General features: G+C 47.1%; 1 protein-coding gene across 1 annotated transcript in view; it reads right to left on the bottom strand.

The window, feature by feature from the left end:
- Positions 1-4,275: 4,275 nt before the first annotated feature.
- The window catches only part of LOC102689156 (uncharacterized), a 28,276-nt gene continuing 13,492 nt past the window's right edge, over positions 4,276-19,059 (bottom strand). The window contains exons 11-17 of the mRNA XM_069188272.1: positions 18,514-18,861; positions 17,389-17,670; positions 17,180-17,305; positions 16,007-16,027; positions 14,389-14,406; positions 11,342-11,368; positions 4,276-5,325 (exon numbers count right to left, since the gene is read on the bottom strand). Of these exons, the coding sequence (XP_069044373.1) occupies positions 4,781-5,325; positions 11,342-11,368; positions 14,389-14,406; positions 16,007-16,027; positions 17,180-17,305; positions 17,389-17,670; positions 18,514-18,861 (1,367 nt within the window). The 3' untranslated portion in view covers positions 4,276-4,780. The remainder of the gene's footprint in view (positions 5,326-11,341; positions 11,369-14,388; positions 14,407-16,006; positions 16,028-17,179; positions 17,306-17,388; positions 17,671-18,513; positions 18,862-19,059) is intronic.

Raw genomic sequence — 19,059 nt, 5'->3', positions numbered from 1 at the left:
TATGTTGAAATAAAGGAGAAAACTCAAACATTTGACACCATCAGATTATGATTCACATCAATAAGTCGTCTGTTTAGTGACTAACTGTCTGAGTGTACAGGACAGCAGCTAACCCTGCAGCACACTGTGCTGTTAACTGCTCGGAGACAGACAGGATACTTACACACTGGACAACCTGCTCCTGCTGCTCTGAGCTCCTCTCTCTCTTGTTCTGAAAGAAATATTTGAGTATCTGAGGCCTGTTAATAACTAGATCTGAAAAACGATCTGTTCGCCTCACCTCTCACACCCTGTTTACCAGAGTAATGAAATATTTTCACTTTCTGTTCTCAGTTAAACACAGAGAGGAGTGCAGGAGAGGATTCTGGGAAACTGGGCTGTGGCGGCAGGTTGTGCTGTAGTCATGTGACTCACAGCTCTGTGTTCAAGGACATTTCTGTGGAGATAAGAATAGTAACACTCATATCAGTATACCACCCTGGAGCCCCTCTCTCCTTGTCCACAGACTGTGAGACGGCAGCTCCTCTCTCCCTGAAAGGAGCCTCACAGACAAGAGGAGTTCACTTCAGCTCATCTGCCTGTGAGACAGTGAGAGGGGCTCCTGTTGGGCCTGTGTGTGACCATGAGCCAATATTACTGCCTGCTCATGGGGAAACCTGCTGAATGAGGCCCATCTGATCCGAGTGAGTCTTCTGCTCTGTGATGAAGAGGGATTTGAAGTGAGGGAGAGGAGCTGTCAGGATACCCTGCTCCTCTGGGCTGATTCATCCCCTGGGAAGAGCAAAGGTTTCTGTCTCCATCTGGGCTCCAGCAGGAAGGAACAGGAGTGTTTTTGCTAGAGGGCTGGTCTGTCTTCCAGGCCTGTGGGAGTCCGAAATCCAGGGCTGCTTGAGGAGATACAGCTTCGATTCTGGGCAGATGGCTGTGTGGTGGCTCATTTCTCAGGCCCCATGAAAGGCTCCCAGTGTGCTGCAGGGAGCAGAGGGGCTGTTCAAGCAGGACTGAGCTGAGGCACTGCTGCTGCAGGAGTGAGGCAGCGGCGTATCGTCTCCCCACAGCTGAGAGAGACAGGGAGCACAGGCTGAGTCCACAGGCCCCTGGTCTCCCATCCGCACAGACAGGAGCTCTCTCAGCACGAGGGGAGAGGAGCCAGCAGACCTGCGCTGCCATGTCAGGGACATGAGAGCTGTTCACACACAGGCTGCACCCGGTCAGCTGGGACAGCCAGTGAAGATCTGGTGCTCAGTGAAGAGTGAGAGTGAAGAGTGGAGATGCAGTGGAAACGTGAGCAGAGAGAAGTTGGAGACACAGAGTGAACTGGATTGAATCCTCAAGTGTCCGGAGAGGGAAGAGTTGGGGAGAAGAGTCAAGAGAAGAGCAGAAGAGGAAGAGGAGGACTGTGCAGTCTTTTCTCAGACCAGTGAGTGAGGACAGGGATGCTGGAGGGGATCCTGAAGACAACAGGACACATCCAGCCCCTGCAGGCAGCCTGCAGCCCAGCAGCTCCCTGAGCCTGCAGGCAGGGGAGAAGGCTGCTGTGGGATCAGACCAGACTGGAACCTGTTGGTCTGAATGTGTGGGATTGGAGGAAAACCAGACAGAGCAAAGTACACAAAAATATGGGACTGAAGTGTGTTTCTGTCTCCTAAAGACTTGAGGCTGGAGCTGAACTCACACTTCAGCAGCACAGTGAGCCAAAGCACAAGGCCAGAGCTCCACTGGAGGGGCTTCATAATAAGACAGAGGCCTGGAGTGGCCCAGTGGTGCCCAAGATACAAATATTGAGCTCACATGTCTGAATACTTATTCAATCAGCTTACAGCATCACATGCACTTCTCTTCAGACATTGCTGACACTTACTGCAGCTTTTCTTAGACGTCCTCAGCTTGTGGATTCAGGTTTGGATTGAAATATTAAGTTTATGAAATGCTTGTACATAAGTTTGTAAATTCACAGAAGAGAAAGAAGGTCAGACCACGAGAGAGAGAGAGAGGAGTCCAGAGGAGCTGGGACTTGATCTCACGCCAGGCGAGAGCTCCGACTTCATGATCATCCAGACCAAACCTGACTGGAGCTCAGAATCTGAACCCTGCGAGAGAGAGAGAGCTGTTCTGTGTTTAGGGAACTTGGGTCTTATTGGCTATAAGATACCTCAGTACCTTTGTGACATCCAGATTTGCAGAGAGAATGATTTAAATTTAATATAATACAAATTAATAAAAATTTGTGTGTGAATTATTACTCTTTTCACCAAAGCTGTGCCAGAGCACAAGGAATTCAGGTGCCTCTGACTTTTTCAACAGCTGTATGCTCGGTTGTATTCTAGAGAAATCACTTACAACTTGAGGGTTATGATAATTATTTTACTTGTTGAATAAACCACTCTGTCAATTCCTGTTATTCATCATTTTCATGTCCCCCCTTTGTAACAATATTATATTTTGTGTTTATTGTGTTTCTCAGCTGCTAGAGCTACCAGCTCTGCTGAAGCTGCTGTTTCACAGACAACCTGAGTGACATGGAAATGACTTTATCAAGAGCACTGAGGGCTGATAACAGGAGGCACTTTACAGCACTGCTGTCCTGCAGCTCAGTGTGTCTGTGAGCCTGTCCACTCCCAGTCCAGAACTGGTCAGTGTGTCTGTGAGCCTGTCCACTCCCACTCCAGAACTGGTCAGTGTGTCTGTGAGCCTGTCCACTCCCACTCCAGAACTGGTCAGTGTGTCTGTGAGCCTGTCCACTCCCAGTCCAGAACTGGTCAGTGTGTCTGTGAGCCTGTCCACTCCCACTCCAGAACTGGTCAGTGTGTCTGTGAGCCTGTCCACTCCCACTCCAGAACTGGTCAGTGTGTCTGTGAGCCTGTCCACTCCCAGTCCAGAACTGGTCAGTGTGTCTGCAGCAGGGCTGTCCACTCCCGCTCCAGAACTGGTCAGTGTGTCTACAGCAGGGCTGTCCAGTCCTGGTCCTGGAGGGGTCAGTGTGTCTGCAGCAGGGCTGTCCAGTTCTGGTCCTGGAGGGGCTGGTCAGTGTGTCTGCAGCAGGGCTGTCCAGTCCTGGTCCTGGAGGGCTCAGTGTGTCTGCAGCAGGGCTGTCCAGTCCTGGTCCAGAACTGGTCAGTGTGCCTGCAGCAGGGCTGTCCAGTCCTGGTCCTGGAGGGGTCAGTGTGTCTGCAGCAGGGCTGTCCAGTCCTGGTCCTGGAGGGGTCAGTCAGTGTGTCTGCAGCAGGGCTGTCCAGTCCTGGTCCTGGTGGGGCTGGTCAGTGTGTCTGCAGCAGGGCTGTCCAGTCCTGGTCCTGGAGAACTGGTCAGTGTGTCTGCAGCAGGGCTGTCCAGTCCTGGTCCTGGAGGGGTCAGTCAGTGTGTCTGCAGCAGGGCTGTCCAGTCCTGGTCCTGGAGGGCTGGTCAGTGTGTCTGCTGGTGTTCTGATTGTTCTGACTCAGTTCAGGAAGTAAAGAGCAGCTGCAGGTCATTGTTAACTGAGCTCAGATGACAGACATGACCTCCAGCACCAGGGCTGGACAATCCTCTCAACACCGAGAGCAGCAGGTTTCTGGAACAAGCAGCCCAGTAGGGTGGCCAAGTGACCACAGACAGCTGGACACTGACAGACAGACCAGGCGCCTGTTACAGTGCCTGGACAGGACAGGTGCCTTGAAATTGACACAAGTGTTACAAAGTTACAAAGTGGACAGAATACAAGTGTTTGTGCTGTTTTCTGTCTTCCTCCAATCACAGGGTCTGGACAGCTGATCAGACTGCAAAGAGTCTGGGATTCTCCACACTGTGATAGAAGTCACAAGCACATTCATGACATAGGAATCTACATCATCATCATAATTCCTTAGAGTTATACAGCACTTTTCTGGTCACTCCACTCAAAGCTCTTGAAACCAGTTCAGAGAGGGGGATGATTAGGAGGCCATGATTGGTAAGGGACAGGGAAATTTGGCCCGGACACAAAGGGTAACACCCCTACTTTTTCTGAGAGACACCCATGACCACAGAGAGTCAGGATCTTGTTTTTACGTCTCATCCAAAAGACAGCACCTTTTTACAGTCTAGTGTCTCCATCACTGTACTGGGGGATGAGGACCCACACAGACCACAGGGTGAGCACCCCCTTCTGGCCCCACTAACACCTCTCCCAGGAGTATCTCATCCAGGTACTGACCAGGCTCACACCTGCTGAGATTCAGGGGGTTGACAGGTGAGAGTTTCAGGGTGATATAGCTGCTGACGTTATATCATGATGAAGATGAAGATGAAGACCAAATGTCAAATATTCAGAATTACAGAGTTTATTTAATACAGAAGTAGTTCTATCTGAGTCCAGGCCATGACAGTGAAGCAGCAATGTCCATCATGTAGAAAGCGACTGGCATTCAGCTGACGTGTTAGTCTGTGTCTGATGGTGACCCAGCTAGTCAGCCGTGAATCTGGAGAATTTACAGGTGAGAGATAAAGAAAACACCTGTGACTCAATTTTACTGATTTACTGAAAGAAGTGATTGATGCAGAGCAAATAGAATAGAGCAATAACATGGACTGAAAGTAGAAAGTAGAACAGTTTGACACAAGCCAGTAATAATTTCATTTTCCAAGAGAGCCCCTCCCACAGGTGATGTTGTTTCTGGTGACTGAACGAGTAGCGTTGAGAGCAGATGTGGACATACCCAGCAGTGGGTGGAGAAAACAACACCCAAGAAACAGAAGAACAATTTCAAATGAAAAAGACTAAATGATTTACATTCCAGGAGAGAGATTCAGACAATGTGCTGATTCAGTCTGTGTGACTGACAGGACAGATGATCAGTGGGGCTGAGTTTGTACCTCCCTGATGAAGACCAGGGCTGAAGTATGGAAAGAGTTTCTCAGTGAAGGAGGCAGTGAAGGTGTAGATATGAGATCTGTTGTCCACATTGTAAAAGGAGACCTGTCCCCCCTCATAGTCCACATACACCCCCACCTTCTGGGGCTTCTGGCTCAGGGGGAGGAGGACTGAGGAGTCATCAAGAGCCTCGTACTCATTCCCATTCCTCAGCCACACAGTCCAGTAACCATCCTCAGGGCTTAGTGGTTTGTTCTCCTTCCTGTTGATGGACTCTCTGGCGACTCCTAAATCCCAGTCAGTCTTCTCCCCCACCTCCACCTCCCAGTAGTGTCTCCCTGAGGTGATCCCATCCTTTCCCAGGACACAGACAACAGTATCAAATCTCTCTGGATTGTCAGGGAGATCCTGTCGTGTGTTTCCATCTCTCACTTGTTTCCCATCCTCAGACAAGATGAGATCAGGATGAGCTGTATTGGGGTCCAGAGTCACATCAGCTGTGGATCAGAGAGCAGACAGACAGGATGAAATGATCTGTATCTCACTCCTCTCTCAGATGAAAGTACAGATGCAGGTGTCTAGAATGTGTATCAGGATTCACACCAGCAGGAAGCTCACTGCAGTAAACTACAGTTCTGTTCAGTCTGCTGATTTCAGCTGGACTGGGCCTGCCTGTCCTGAGACACCCAGGGCATTCAGTGACAAAGATAAAACTGATGGATTAATTAATTACACAAAACCCGTTTTCCTCTTCTCCACTGTTCTGGTACAGTTTGCACGTGATGCCTGCAGTCACAGGTTCACATCACTGGTTTGGGTTGAACTCGTCTGCAGTCACTGGCGCTTGTTTGTGTGCAGCAGGTAAAAATAAAGAAAACACTTCAGAAAGTATCAGTATTGTGTGGCCAGTGTGTAGTGGACATTACAGTGTGGACAGGACCGGTCCAGATGCTCTGGATGTGTTCTGATATGACTGGAGAGACTGGGCAGGCGGACCTGTGGAAATGGGCTCTCCTGGGTTGGTCAGGACAGACAGGCCCAGCCCGGCTGAGATGAGCTGTGAGCGTGTGCAGAGCTCTCACACTGCGAGAGTCTGGCTCCTGTGGGAGAAAGTGTCTTTAAATCTGAAGGAGACCTGATGATCCACTGTGTGCAGATCACACGGCTGAGGGCATCTCTATACTGATGGATACATTATTTCACAAGAAGAAAAATAAACAAACTGTCTTTTCATGGTTATTCTGGTTCCTCTCTATCAGTTAGATCAGTGGTTCTCAAACTGTGGTTCGCGTACCGGCAGTGGTACGTGGCGTGCCGCCAGGTGGTATGTCAAATGACACTGGAACTGTGTTGTGTGCTCTGAAAAAATCGGGACGGGTTTTAATATTTTGTATTTTTATACGTGTCGAATACGCAGCCTACGCACTACGATACAGTGCGCGCTAATACTTCAGTGGACACAAGAGATACTCTGTAATTCTATACCACTCTATAGGAATGCGTGCTACGGACACAAGTGACCAATTGTATTAAAAAAAAAAAGCTACTGTATCTCCAGCAAACAGGGAGAAAGGAGAATGTGCGTGATTTTGGAACAATGCCAACGTTGCAAACACAGGAATGTATAGAAATGCGTGCTATGAACGCTAGTAATCTTGTGAGCACAGGAAAGCGTGAAAAATAACAGAAAAATATTTAAGAACTGTTCTAAGTTAATTTGAGAAAAACACACCGAGCGTCTCTGTGTTTCTCTCCCATGCGCATGAAATAAATACTTAAAATAAACACTGAAATAAAAACGGAAACGTGGAAAAATGCAAGCTCGCGGATTGCTAAAGCAGGTAAGCCCCACACTATTGTGTGTGGAGAAAAAGCTGCTGAACAGCTCGACCTGCTGCCCCCCCTGAAAGACACAGTCATTCATAGAATTATTGAAATGAAGGATTATATCAAAAGTCCGCTGACAGCGCGCGTTAAGATGAGGTTACATATGGCAATAAAGTTCAAGTTCAAGTTCAGATGTTTTTCACTGCAATTAGATGAGTCTGTAGTCGATTTGGCCAATTTGCTCGTTTACATTAGACACGAGTTTGAGGGTACGTCCCGTGGGGACTTTCTGTTCTGTAAGCCGCTACCAACAGGAACTACAGGAGAGCACATATTTCAGCTTCTGAATGAATTTATCGAAGAGAATGGCCTCGACTGGATAAAATGTGTCGGAGTTTGTACAGACGGTGCTAGAGTAATGACAAGCCGACACAGGGGTGTAGTTGCACGAATTCGAGAGGTTGCTCCAGAAATGAATGGTTTCATTGCAACATCCACAGCGAGACCTTTGCCGTCAAGAAAATGCCTGACGATTTAAAATCTGCTAGACTGTTGTGAATTGTATCAAGGCTCGAAAAATTAATTCACATCTGCTTTGCTCGACTAAACAGGCTCACCCCTCTCACTGAAATGGTGCTTTTTTATTTTTATGTGTTGGTTTTTTTTCTGTAAAACACTTTGAGAAGCCACATTTTAATATATCAAACAAAGTTTATTATTATAATATTTATTATATGTATGTGAGTGTGTGTGCACATGCGCTCATGTTGGTCAGTGATAATTTCTGGGGTTCCTATGAGATGGTGACTTGTAGGTGGTACTTGGATGCTTTGGTTGGATTAGGGGTGGTACTTGGTCCAAAAAGTTTGAGAACCACTGAGTTAGATTGTATAAGTCTCGTTAAAACAAAATTCTTAGAAGCTCGAAATTGCTGCCACTTCATTAACAATAACAGGAGCCCTGAGTCACACAGGCAGTAGCTGCAAGCTTGTCTCCTCCTGCGCTGCTGAGGACAGTAATAAAAAGGATCTGTTGTTTGTGTGTGTTAAGAGCTGTCTGTCAGTGTATTTAACTCTGTCACCTGAATTAAGGCTGAAGTTGTCTTTACACAAGACAGGGGAACCCGAAAGAGAACAGACAAAGCTTGTGTGTGTCTTTTTTTCTTACTCGTTACACACAAATCAGTGTAATACGTATGGAAACCTGAAAAACAGACATTGTGGGTCAGTTGTAACGAACTGACACAGCGCACTAACTGGAGCTCAGCCCCTGGTCAGCACACAGCTCCGTGTTAAACTAGCACGCCAACTTCAGACCAAGAGCAACGAACTTGGCCGCTGAAATCAGTCCGCAGCTCCGAGCTGAACCTGCTCTCCACTGCAACGAGCCCAGAGTGAGAGCTGCTGCAATCTAGAGGTGGCTGGAGTACAGGACTGACTCCCAGCGCCTCTTCACATGGGGAGACAGCTCAGTGTGGGACAGGCGGAGCTCTGGATCACAGGAGAATAGAGGGGAAACAACACCGGCACTCCGGCAGGAAGTCATGTGTCCGTCGCTTGGAAAATGATTGTAATGTTTAACTAAAACTGCTTTCCAGTTAAACCACATTCATTAATAATGAACTTTATTGATGTGTTTATTCATAAAAACTAATTTTATTGTATCTATTAATGTATTTAATGTCTATGAATACAAGTAATTTATTAACAATGCAATTTATTGTACATCTTTAGTAGTAGTTGTATGTAAAATATTTTGTATGCGACATTGTTTTTTCAGATATCCCAGGGAGTGAAGAGAACTGAAATTAAGAAAATATTTGGTGTGAGTCTTAAATGTGTTTTGTCAAATCTGGGTGTGATTTGAACAGATTTGTTATTTATTTGTTGTGATGAGTCTCTACAATTGTATTTCTTAAGGGCAAGGAGGGATATTCAGAAACTGGGGGAACAAATATTAGCGTTATGTAGTCAAATGTAAAGGTTAAAGTAATAAAAATACTGTAATCACCATCTTTTTAAAAGTGATGATTTGTGACAGTTCTAGATGAAGGCAGTCTGCAGGAATGGCTGTAAGAGCTGATGGAAGGACATCTGTGGATATTACTGCACAGAATGATTTAACCTCAATAACTTTCCTTACTCGTTTCGACATCAGTTTGCTGGACTAATTATTAATTTACCTCCAGATCTCACTGTTTTCACTGTTTGTATTTGTTGAGCCATGTGTTGGTGACCCTGCTCTTCAAGGTCCAGCTGTGTGAGTCTGCAGGTGTGTGTTCATGCTGAAGATCACGATGGTCAGGTACAGTATAACTCCTACAGGCAGCGCCTGGCTCAGACAGACTACAGAAGGAGAGAACCTGGCAGTTCTGCTGCAGACCAGTGAAGAGAGCTTTCCCTGGATGGCCAGGTGAGAGGATGGAGTCACTGGTACTGAACTCCTCTGTGCAGAACCGTGCGTCTCGAGAGCAGTGCCAGCAGGAAATGCCGAGTGGCCCTCAAGCTAATAGCAGCGAGGGGCCACACCTCCTCCTGGGTACCAGTGCAACAGCTCCAGAGCAGCTGAGAGTTACCATGGAGATACAGCAGGGAGCCCAGAGACTCCCCCTGAGCCAGGAGACACTGACCCACGGTGCGAGGGAGCAGCATCCTGAAACTGAGGACGGGGGCTCGGCCTTCAAGACCACAACAAAATCAGACAAAATGGTGGAGGAGCTTTCTCAGCGCAGCAAAGAGGGACTGAGTGAGGCAGAGCAGGGACAACCAAGGACTCTGCTACGAGAGTTTGCAGATGTGTTTGCTGGAAGAGAGGAAGACTGTACTCGTACAAACGAAGCTCAGTGCACCACCGACACTGGTGAAACAAGACGCATCTGCATCCCTCCCCCCGCCTGGCCATCCACAAGAGAGCCGAGGCAGAGGAAGCAGTCCGGGGTCTGACTGCAGCAGGGGAGATCGAGCCCTCTGACAGGCCCTGATCTCCCCCTGCAGAAGGACGCTTCACTGCTGGTCTGTACAGACTACAGGGACTCAACAACGTCACCAAGAAGGACTCTTGTCCCCTGAGCCACACTGACGAGGTGCTGGATTATGTCTCAGGGTAGCGCTGGTGCAGCTCTCTGGACCTGTACAGCAGCTACCGGCAAGTTGAGGTGCCCAGAGGTCAGGCCAGAGACTGCCTTCTCCAGAGGTCAGGGGCTGTGGCAACACACGCTCCAGCCTTCTGGACTGTGCCCTGCCCAGCCAGCTCTGAGCGGCTGATGGGAAGGGAGCTCAGTGGCGTGCCCAGGTCAGAGTGCCCGGTGTGCCTGGATGACCCTCATTCTCCAGGTCCTGGACAAGTGAAGAAAGGTCAGGGACCTCATGAGGAGGACAGGTCTCAAGACTCACTGAAGAAATGAATCTCCTACAGCAAGAGACTCGTTTCCTGGGAGCTTCTGAGCCAGAAGGGGTCTCCACAGCCCCTGAAGAGGAGCCCAGCCCAGCCCAACTCCTGGCCAGCCCCCCGGTCAGTTCAGGACTGGGAGACTCCAGTACATCCCCAGAGTGATGGGTAACTGCTTCAATCTGACACCTGCTACCCAGCTTACCGCCGCCCACCAGAAGGACTGGGGCAGACACTCTAGACAGCTTGTTCCCGTCTCCCACCACTCTCTGTGTAAAGGTGTCTGTTCCAGAGCTCATTCTCCAGTGCCTGAGCCAAGTTTACCTTATTTAGTTTACTTTAAACATGAAAGAAATCTTTATGTTCCTTGTGCTGTCATTTTTGTACTGGGACGGTATAAAATGTATTTAGGCGAAATGTGTTTAGTAGTACAACTCTTTGGCTAAACAGACAGCAATATTGCTAGGCTTTCCTTAGTTTACTTCGTCTGTTTTGAGTCGAGCAGCTCAACTTGAACGATCACAATGTGTCGCTACATATGCGCAGGGACAGACGTGATGAAATTCAATTTAATCAAACTACGAGGGGAGAAGGAAAATTCTTTTAAAATGAATTATCGTCTGTCATGCACTCAGCTACTGGGAAAGAAGCACCGACAGGAAGCATTTTGACCCTGAGCCAGCGAGTGACGTCACGCTTCCTCTGTTCAGAACGATCCTCGTGCCCCTGAAGTCCCACTGTCATGCCCAGTATACCTAGAGGGCGCCCTATTTCTCTCCTGATCCTAGTTCCCTGTGATTATTCATGTCTTTCAGGTGTGTCATGTTGTGTAGCCTGTTTACTTCCTGTTTCTGCTCTGCTCTTCGCTCAGCATTGAGGTTCGGATGTCCTGAGACCCGCCTGGCACCAGGTCGCCCCACGTCCGCTACCTGAGGGCCTAGGTTTCTATACGGCTTCTCCTGAACAGCTGAGCCCGGCTAACCCCCGTCTCGCCGCTACGCATAGGGTCTTCCTCACCCTCATGTCATTCCATGGTTCGTCCTTTCCGACATCCGTGACACCCACCTGCTCTGCGTCACAGAGGAGCAACTGCAGGAGAGTTTAGGGCAACTGGGATTTCCTGGGGTACAGCTGATAAGGACATCTCAGGTACTTTGCTCACAACATTAAACACATCAGCTGTGTATAAAGCAGGAGTTACAACATCTCCCCCAGTTAGAGTAAGAGCCTGTATTGACCCCTGTGACCCTGCTGTGACCTTTGTAAATGACAAGTTCCTGTCAGTGACAACAGACTCACCTGCATGTTTGCGAAGCCTCTCAAACTCTGCAAACAGAGAGAAAGATGTTAGAGAGCTGAGAGCACATTCCTGCTGGAGTCTGGTCTCCAGGTGTGCAGTGTTGTGTGTTGTAGTGCTGTGCTGATCTCTCAGGCAGGACAGTAACACACAGGAGTGTGTTGTCTGGCCAGTGGAGCTGTGGGTCTGTAAGAGACACTGACAGCTCATCCAGCTTGTTATCACACAGTCCAGCTCCACACCTCCCACTGCCTCCAGTACAAAGACAAGGACAGGAGTGACTGAGCAGCCTCCTCACAGGAGTCTGAGCCCTTTCTCTGTTCCAGAGCTTCTGACTGTGAAGCACTGAGGCAGAGCTGAGGCTCAGGGACAGAGAGCAGTTCAAACTCCCCTGTGGGAGGAGCAGCATCACACTTTTTCCCCCTGACACACAAGATCACCCTGCTGCACACCTGATCTCAACACAGACAGCAGTGAGACACACCTGTTCACACAACTGATCTCAACACAGACAACAGTGAAGACACACATGTTCACACACCTGATCTCAACACAGAAAACAGTGAAGACACACATGTTCACACACATGATCTCAACACAGACAACAGTGAAGACACACATGTTCACACACATGATCTCAAGACAGACAACAGTGAAGACACACCTGTTCACACACATGATCTCAACACACACAACAGTGAAGACACACCTGTTCACACACCTGATCTCAACACACACAACAGTGAAGACAAGCCTTTTCTCACCCCAGAGAGCAGTGTTAACACAGCCTGTGTGAGATGGGCAGTGAAAATTTAGATTCTGTACTTGTGTGCAATGTTCCCTCTAATTTCTAATGGTCTGTGTGTGCAAAAATTTTAAGTTGTGCAACTTTATAGTCATTCTCAAAGCTACTATAAATTGTACATGCATGTTTTAAGAGAAAGTATGAGCTACAGTACTTTGTTTTTTGATGCAAATAAACAGGAAATTAATATGAATATTGTTTTATTCTTATGTTATGCAATTTATAATGCAAATAAATTTCACTACAGTTTGTACAGTGTACAAATAATTTAGTGCATTTATTTGTTCTCTCTCCTGTCTTTGGCATTTGCCCATCCTGTGTAAACGTTATCCAGACTAATGAGCCCTCCATCCAGATGAAAGCTTTTATTTCTCATCAGCATATCCAAATGACACTCTCCTAAGCGGTTTCTTCATGTGTTTTAGAGTGAATTCATTAAGCTGAAACCCCGTTCACGGTCAACACTGGATGCTAGAAAAGGTCCCCTGATATCCATCAGCTTTCCAAGGTCACAAAACTGTTCATTTTGAAGTGCAAATGTCACCATATCAGCAAAGTTTTAACTAGTTTGCATTTATTATTTCACGCACAGCAAATTTAAAGTCATTTAGTTGTGCTGCTGCACCATTAACTTTGCCCAACATCACTGACACACCGTCAGATGTAAACATCACCATTTTCCACAGGTCAAGATGGTGGTAAAACTGCTTGACTGCCAAAACACTAGAAGAAAAATCACATGCCTGCAGCTGCACTATTCCACCAAAATAAGTTTTATTCACAGTAGAATTTTTAGGCTTAAATTTGAAGTGAGGCATTTGTTCACAGGTACTGTATATCTGTGCTTTCATTAACTGTTAACGTATGAAAATCTGCTGAAGCTATTTCCTCAATCATTTCTTTTTGACGATACTGTTGATAATCTCCAAAAATCCCAATGTGTAATTTTTGCTTTGCTAACTTTCAGGAATTTTAACATACTCTGTCACATGTTCATAAACGTCTTGACCTGAGAGTTATTTATTTTAATGGTTAACAGAACACTGTCAATAAGCACTTTAATCTCCTCTGGGTTTGAACATTTTCATTCTCGTTCCTCTGGACTTTCATGCAGCAGCCCTGTAGCTCGTAGTGAAGGATTTTGGTGTCTGAGTTTTTGTACTCCATCAAGACGTGATTTTCTTGTGAGATGACCCTTTAAAACGTCAAGTTTCCAAATGTCATCCCCCTCTTTCAACTAGAAAATTCTCCTGGAACTTTCGCATCACGACAATACAAACATTTAACACAATTTTTTTAATCAAACATAAATATTTCCCATAATGGAACATTTATCAAATTATGGGATTCATGTTGTTCTTGTATACTCTGGAGTAGCAATTTCTACCATTAATCAAACCATCCCACTCTAAATGAGCTTGCAGTTCTTTTCCGCTTAACGCCCTTCACCTCTTTCGACATAGTGAATTTTTTATTTTTTTAATAAAATAAACTTTTACGTGAGTAATACAAATTTGAAAACAATTAGTCTACGTTTCTACGATAAGAAAAGGAAAAGGCTGTTTGCTGTGAAGCACAGAGACCCAAAAGACCGGGACAGCGATTCAGCGAGCCCAGTCACAGAGAGAGTGTGGAGAGAACATGAGAACATGAGAACATGAGGTACGAGACTACGAGAGCAGAGATATCGATGATCGAGCAGCAGTAATACTGCACACAGTTGGGCCTCTCGCAGCCTCATGTCTCGTGTGGTCAGTTTAGCATTTTTCAATTGAAGACCGTGTTTGTTTTATTATGATCAGATTTTCGGTGAATTTAATTTTTTGTGAGCAGTTCAATTTCCTACAGTATGTGCTCTGATTTCATAACCTGTGTTTAGAGGGAACATTGCTTGTGTGCAGTTTGTCTCAGGTGTATTGTTTCTGTTTTGCCTGCTCATTTAAATTTAGTTCTATAATAATGAGAAGAATATCAAAGACTAATTTCAAAGCTATAAATCTCTGACAGAGAGGGGCTGGTGTTTCAGGTGGGCTGATGCTGGCCTGAGGTTCAGTCACTGTCCAGTTCCCAAGACTCAGATACCTGGCCTTCAGACATGGACCTCAGGTACTGAACTGCCAGTTGGATTCAATACACATGTCTCTGACATTAGGAGCTGTATTGTACTGTATATGTAACACTACTGAAGAGCAAAAACCCATTCAACTACTTTCAACAATTCTCTGCGTGTTAAAACATCCTTACCTCCAGGTCTGCATTTCTCTGAAAGAGAAAGAGCAGTGTGATGTTAGAGACACTGAGAGCTGGTGAAGACTGAGACACAGCTGGAGTGAATGAGTGTGAGAGAGCTGGTGAGGACTGATACACAGCTGGAGTGAATGAGTGTGAGAGAGCTGGTGAGGACTGAGACAGCTGGAGTGAATGAGTGTAAGAAAGGTGGTGAGGACTTTGACACAGCTGGTGTGAATGAGTGAGAGAGAGATGGTGTGGACTGAGACAGAACTGGCGTGAATGAGTGTGAGAGAGCTGGTGAGGACTGAGACACAGCTGGAGTGAATGAGTGTGAGAGAGCTGGTGAGGACTGAGACAGCTGGAGTGAATGAGTGTGAGAGAGCTGGTGAGGACTGAGACACAGTTAGTGTGAATGAGTGTGAGAGAGCTGGTGAGGACTAAGACAAAGCTGGAGTGAAAGAGTGTGAGAGAGCTGGTGAGGACTGAGACAGCTGGAGTGAATGAGTGTGAGGGAGCTGGTGAGGACTGAGACACAGCTGGAGTGAATGAGTGTGAGAGAGCTGGTGAGGACTGAGACACAGCTGGAGTGAATGAGTGTGAGAGAGCTGGTGAGGACTGAGACAGCTGGAGTGAATGAGTGTGAGAGAGCTGGTGAGGACTGAGACACAGTTAGTGTGAATGAGTGTGAGAGAGCTGGTGAGGACTAAGACACAGCTGGAGTGAATGAGTGTGAGAGAGCTGGTGAGGACTGAGACACAGCTGGTGTGAATGAGTGTAAGAAAGGTGGTGAGGACTTTGACACAGCTGGTGTGAATGAGTGAGAGAGAGCTGGTGAGGACTGAGACACAGCTGGTGTGAATGAGTGAGAGAGAGCTGGTGAGGACTGAGACACAGCTGGAGTGAATGAGTGTGAGAGAGCTGGTGAGGACTGAGACACAGCTGGAGTGAATGAGTGAGAGAGAGCTGGTGAGGACTGAGACACAGTTAGTGTGAATGAGTGTGAGAGAGCTGGTGTGGACTGAGACACAGCTGGTGAATGAGTGTGAGAGAGCTGGTGAGGACTGAGACACAGCTGGTGTGAATGAGGGTGAGAGAGCTGGTGAGATCAGAGGCACAGCTGGTGTGAATGAGTGTGAGAGAGCTGGTGAGGACTTTGACACAGCTGGTGTGAATGGGTGAGAGAGAGCTGGTGAGGACTAAGACACAGCTGGAGTGAATGAGTGTGAGAGAGCTGGTGAGGACTGAGACACAGCTGGAGTGAATGAGTGTGAGACTGAGGACTGAGACACAGTTAGTGTGAATGAGTGTGAGAGAGCTGGTGAGGACTGAGACACAGTTAGTGTGAATGAGTGTGAGAGAGCTGGTGAGGAGTGAGAGACAGCTGGAGTGAATGAGTGTGAGAGAGCTGGTGAGGACTGAGACACAGTTAGTGTGAATGAGTGTGAGAGAGCTGGTGAGGAGTGAGACACAGCTGGAGTGAATGAGTGTGAGAGAGTTGGTGAGGACTGAGACACAGTTAGTGTGAATGAGTGTGAGAGAGCTGATGAGGACTGAGACACAGCTGGAGTGAATGCGTGTGAATCTGAAGGAGTGAACAACACAACCTGTTACAACACACACATGGACTCACCTCGGTCTTCACGTAGCCAATCTGTAAGTGGAAGAGAAGACATTGAGGTGTTACAGCAGCCCAGCCCAAGACAAGCAAAAACAGACATCAGAATAGACTAAAAATTAAAATAAAATAAGTACAACAATACAAAATAAAATATGGTTAGGTGTGTGCAAAATATGCTCATAGCCACTGTAAAACAATTAAATATGTGCAGAATGTGCATAAGTATATACAGATTGAGTGTCCAAAAAGTACAATAGTGCAACATGCTGTCCATAGAGGAGCAGATGAAGGGCTAACAGTCCTAGCCAAGGGCAGTGTTACACACCCTGACAGCCACCGGGAGGAAAGACCTGTGGAAACGTTCCCTTGAACACCGGAGCTGGAGCAGTCTGTTGCTAAAAGTGCTCCGCTGCCCAGTAACAGTCCCATGAAGCGGATGAGAGGTGTTGTTCATGATGGCTGTGAGCTTGGTCAGCATTCTCCTCTCAGCCACCACCTCCAGGGGGTCAAGGCTCATCCCCAGCACAGTGCCAGCCTTCTTGATGAGTTTATTGAGCCTATTTACAGTACATCTCTTGTCATGATGCTGCTGCCCCAGCACACAACAGCGTAGAAGATGGCCGCCGCCACCACTGATTCATAAAAAATGTGTAGCAGTGTTCCACACACACCAAAGGACCTGAGCCTCCTAAGAAAATAGTCGGCTCTGACCTTTCTTGAACAGGTCGTTAGTGTTACCAGACCACTCCGGCTTATCATCCAGGTGTACCCCTAAATACCTGTAGGACTGCACCCCCTCTATGTCCTCACCCTGGGTGGAAACAGGGTTCAGCGGAGACTTATTCCTTCGGAAGTCCATGACCATTTCTTTAGTCTTGCTGGTGTTGAACGAGGTGGTTAAGATGACACAAGTCCACAAAGCTGGTAATCAAGCTCCTATATTCCTCCTCCCTCCCCTCTCTAATACACCCCACAATTGCAGAGTCATCTGAAAACTTCTGCAGATGACATGTCTCAGAGTTGTACCTGAAGTCAGAGGTGTAAAAGTTGAACAGGAATAGAGCAGGGACAGTCCCCAAATTACACAAGCTCTGCAGGTTAGAGGAGAATTTCCCTACTAGAATATCACTCAAGATGAAGATGAAAATAATTTGAACTATTTTAATGAATTAGTCATTGAAATACCTCTCTCCGTGCGCAGTTTGACATGGCGATACATGATCATAGCAAGACCAACAAGAGCACAGAGCACGAGGACCAGGATCACCCAGAAAGCCACCATCCAGGGAGAGACTCGGGGGAAGAGTTCACCTGGAAAACACAGCATCACAGCTGCAGAGCTGCACAGAGTCAGGGCGTCCTGAAGGCTGTGAACAGGAGCCCCTGCTACTCACTGGGGACGTCGATCTCTGCCTCCCTCACTTGGTTCAGCTGCTGCTGTTCAACTCGGCAGGTGAACCTGTTAGTGGCGCTGTGCTGCACGGTCACCTGTCTCCTCACAGTGAAGAGGTCCTGGCTGTCCCTGTGCGTCTCTGTGGGGTCGGCAGTCAGGCTCTGTCCTTCACTGTCCAGCCACACCACTTCAGGCTCTGGGAACCAGCCTTTAGACTCACAGCCCAGCCTGACCCCCTGAGCCTGGTGCGTCTCCAGAGAGATCGCTGCCTGGGTGCCCACAGCTGAAAAAGTTTTTAAGAACAGTAGATATTTTTTAGCAAAAGTTAACAAGATAAATAAGAAATTGCTTATGTGAATCTCATTTTATTTTGGTGATAGAAACACCGGTATATCATTTCAAACTAAGTGTCTGCCAAATATAATATTGCAGTAAAATTCAATAATTAATCATGAACTAAAGAATAACTTACTGTAGACACTGCAATGACGCTAGCATACTCAATAGCATGAGACTGATACTCCCTGTGCATTCATTTGTTTTTTTAAATTGAGAGGTCTGTCCTAGTCTGATGACCCCCCACTGGGATCCTAGAACTAACAGTGACCCCTCTAGGGGAAGACTACATGGTCCTATTCCTTTCAATTACTCTTCATTTAATTACTTAATTAAACTTAATTACTCTCAGTTACAGCTCAATTAACATTGAGCTCCTGAGACAGCAGCAGCAGCTGGTTTGATGTCTTTTCACTAATTACAGCCCATGACCCTTCCTCTGTCTGCTGATGTTCCAGTGAGGCAGAGGGAGGTCTCAGGACTCTGCCTGTGCTATCTAGACTCCTGTCTCCCTCATCAGTAAGTGGAGAAAACTGAGACATCACTGGTTAGTGTAGGAAACTCCATCAGACACGAATGCTTCCTGTCAGCCCTGGACCAGCTGGCCCACTCTGATTCTCAACAAAAACAAAAACAGCCACCTGTACCTCAGTTTGTATCTCAGTGTTGTAACAGATGTGGCTCTGGTGTTGTGCTTAGTGCCACCAGCACCTCTACTGCCAGTTTCTCTTTCTCTGAAGGAAGCCCACATTACTCAAGATACTGAGAAATAAATGAAAACGGAACTGACCTCTAACATCCACTTCAAAGACAGTATCATCGTACCAATCCAGAGACTCAACTACACATCTGTATCTCCCATGGTCAGAGCCTCGCACCCGTGTCAGTTGTAAGGAAGTGTTGCCTTTGCTGAGCTCCTCTAGAAACAGTGCGGCTCTTCCCCTGTAGGTCAGGACTTGATCTTGCAGCTCTGGTCTTTGCTTGCGGTATAAAAACACAGGTTCAGATCTCTCATCTCTGTACCAGCGGATCTCCAGTCCCTCAGCGCTGATCCTGGGTGAGAGGTAACAGGGCAGGACAGTGTCTTCACCAGCCACGGCGACAACAGGATCAGCTGGACCAAGAACCTGAAACGTCTCTGGAGAGAGAAATGAGACACAGACTGAGACTCACATTGTCACACAACATCACCTGTCCCAGACACCCTCACACGTTACAGAGAGAGAAAACACACAATTTCACACTGTCACACACTCTGAGACTCTCACTGTCATACAGTCACACAATCTGGCTGAGACTCTCACAATCACACAATCACACACTCTGAGTGAGACTC

The sequence above is a fragment of the Lepisosteus oculatus genome, chromosome 4 (assembly GCF_040954835.1).
Source record: "Lepisosteus oculatus isolate fLepOcu1 chromosome 4, fLepOcu1.hap2, whole genome shotgun sequence".
Taxonomy (NCBI): Eukaryota; Metazoa; Chordata; class Actinopteri; order Semionotiformes; family Lepisosteidae; genus Lepisosteus; species Lepisosteus oculatus.
This window is presented reverse-complemented; position numbering and strand designations above follow the sequence as displayed.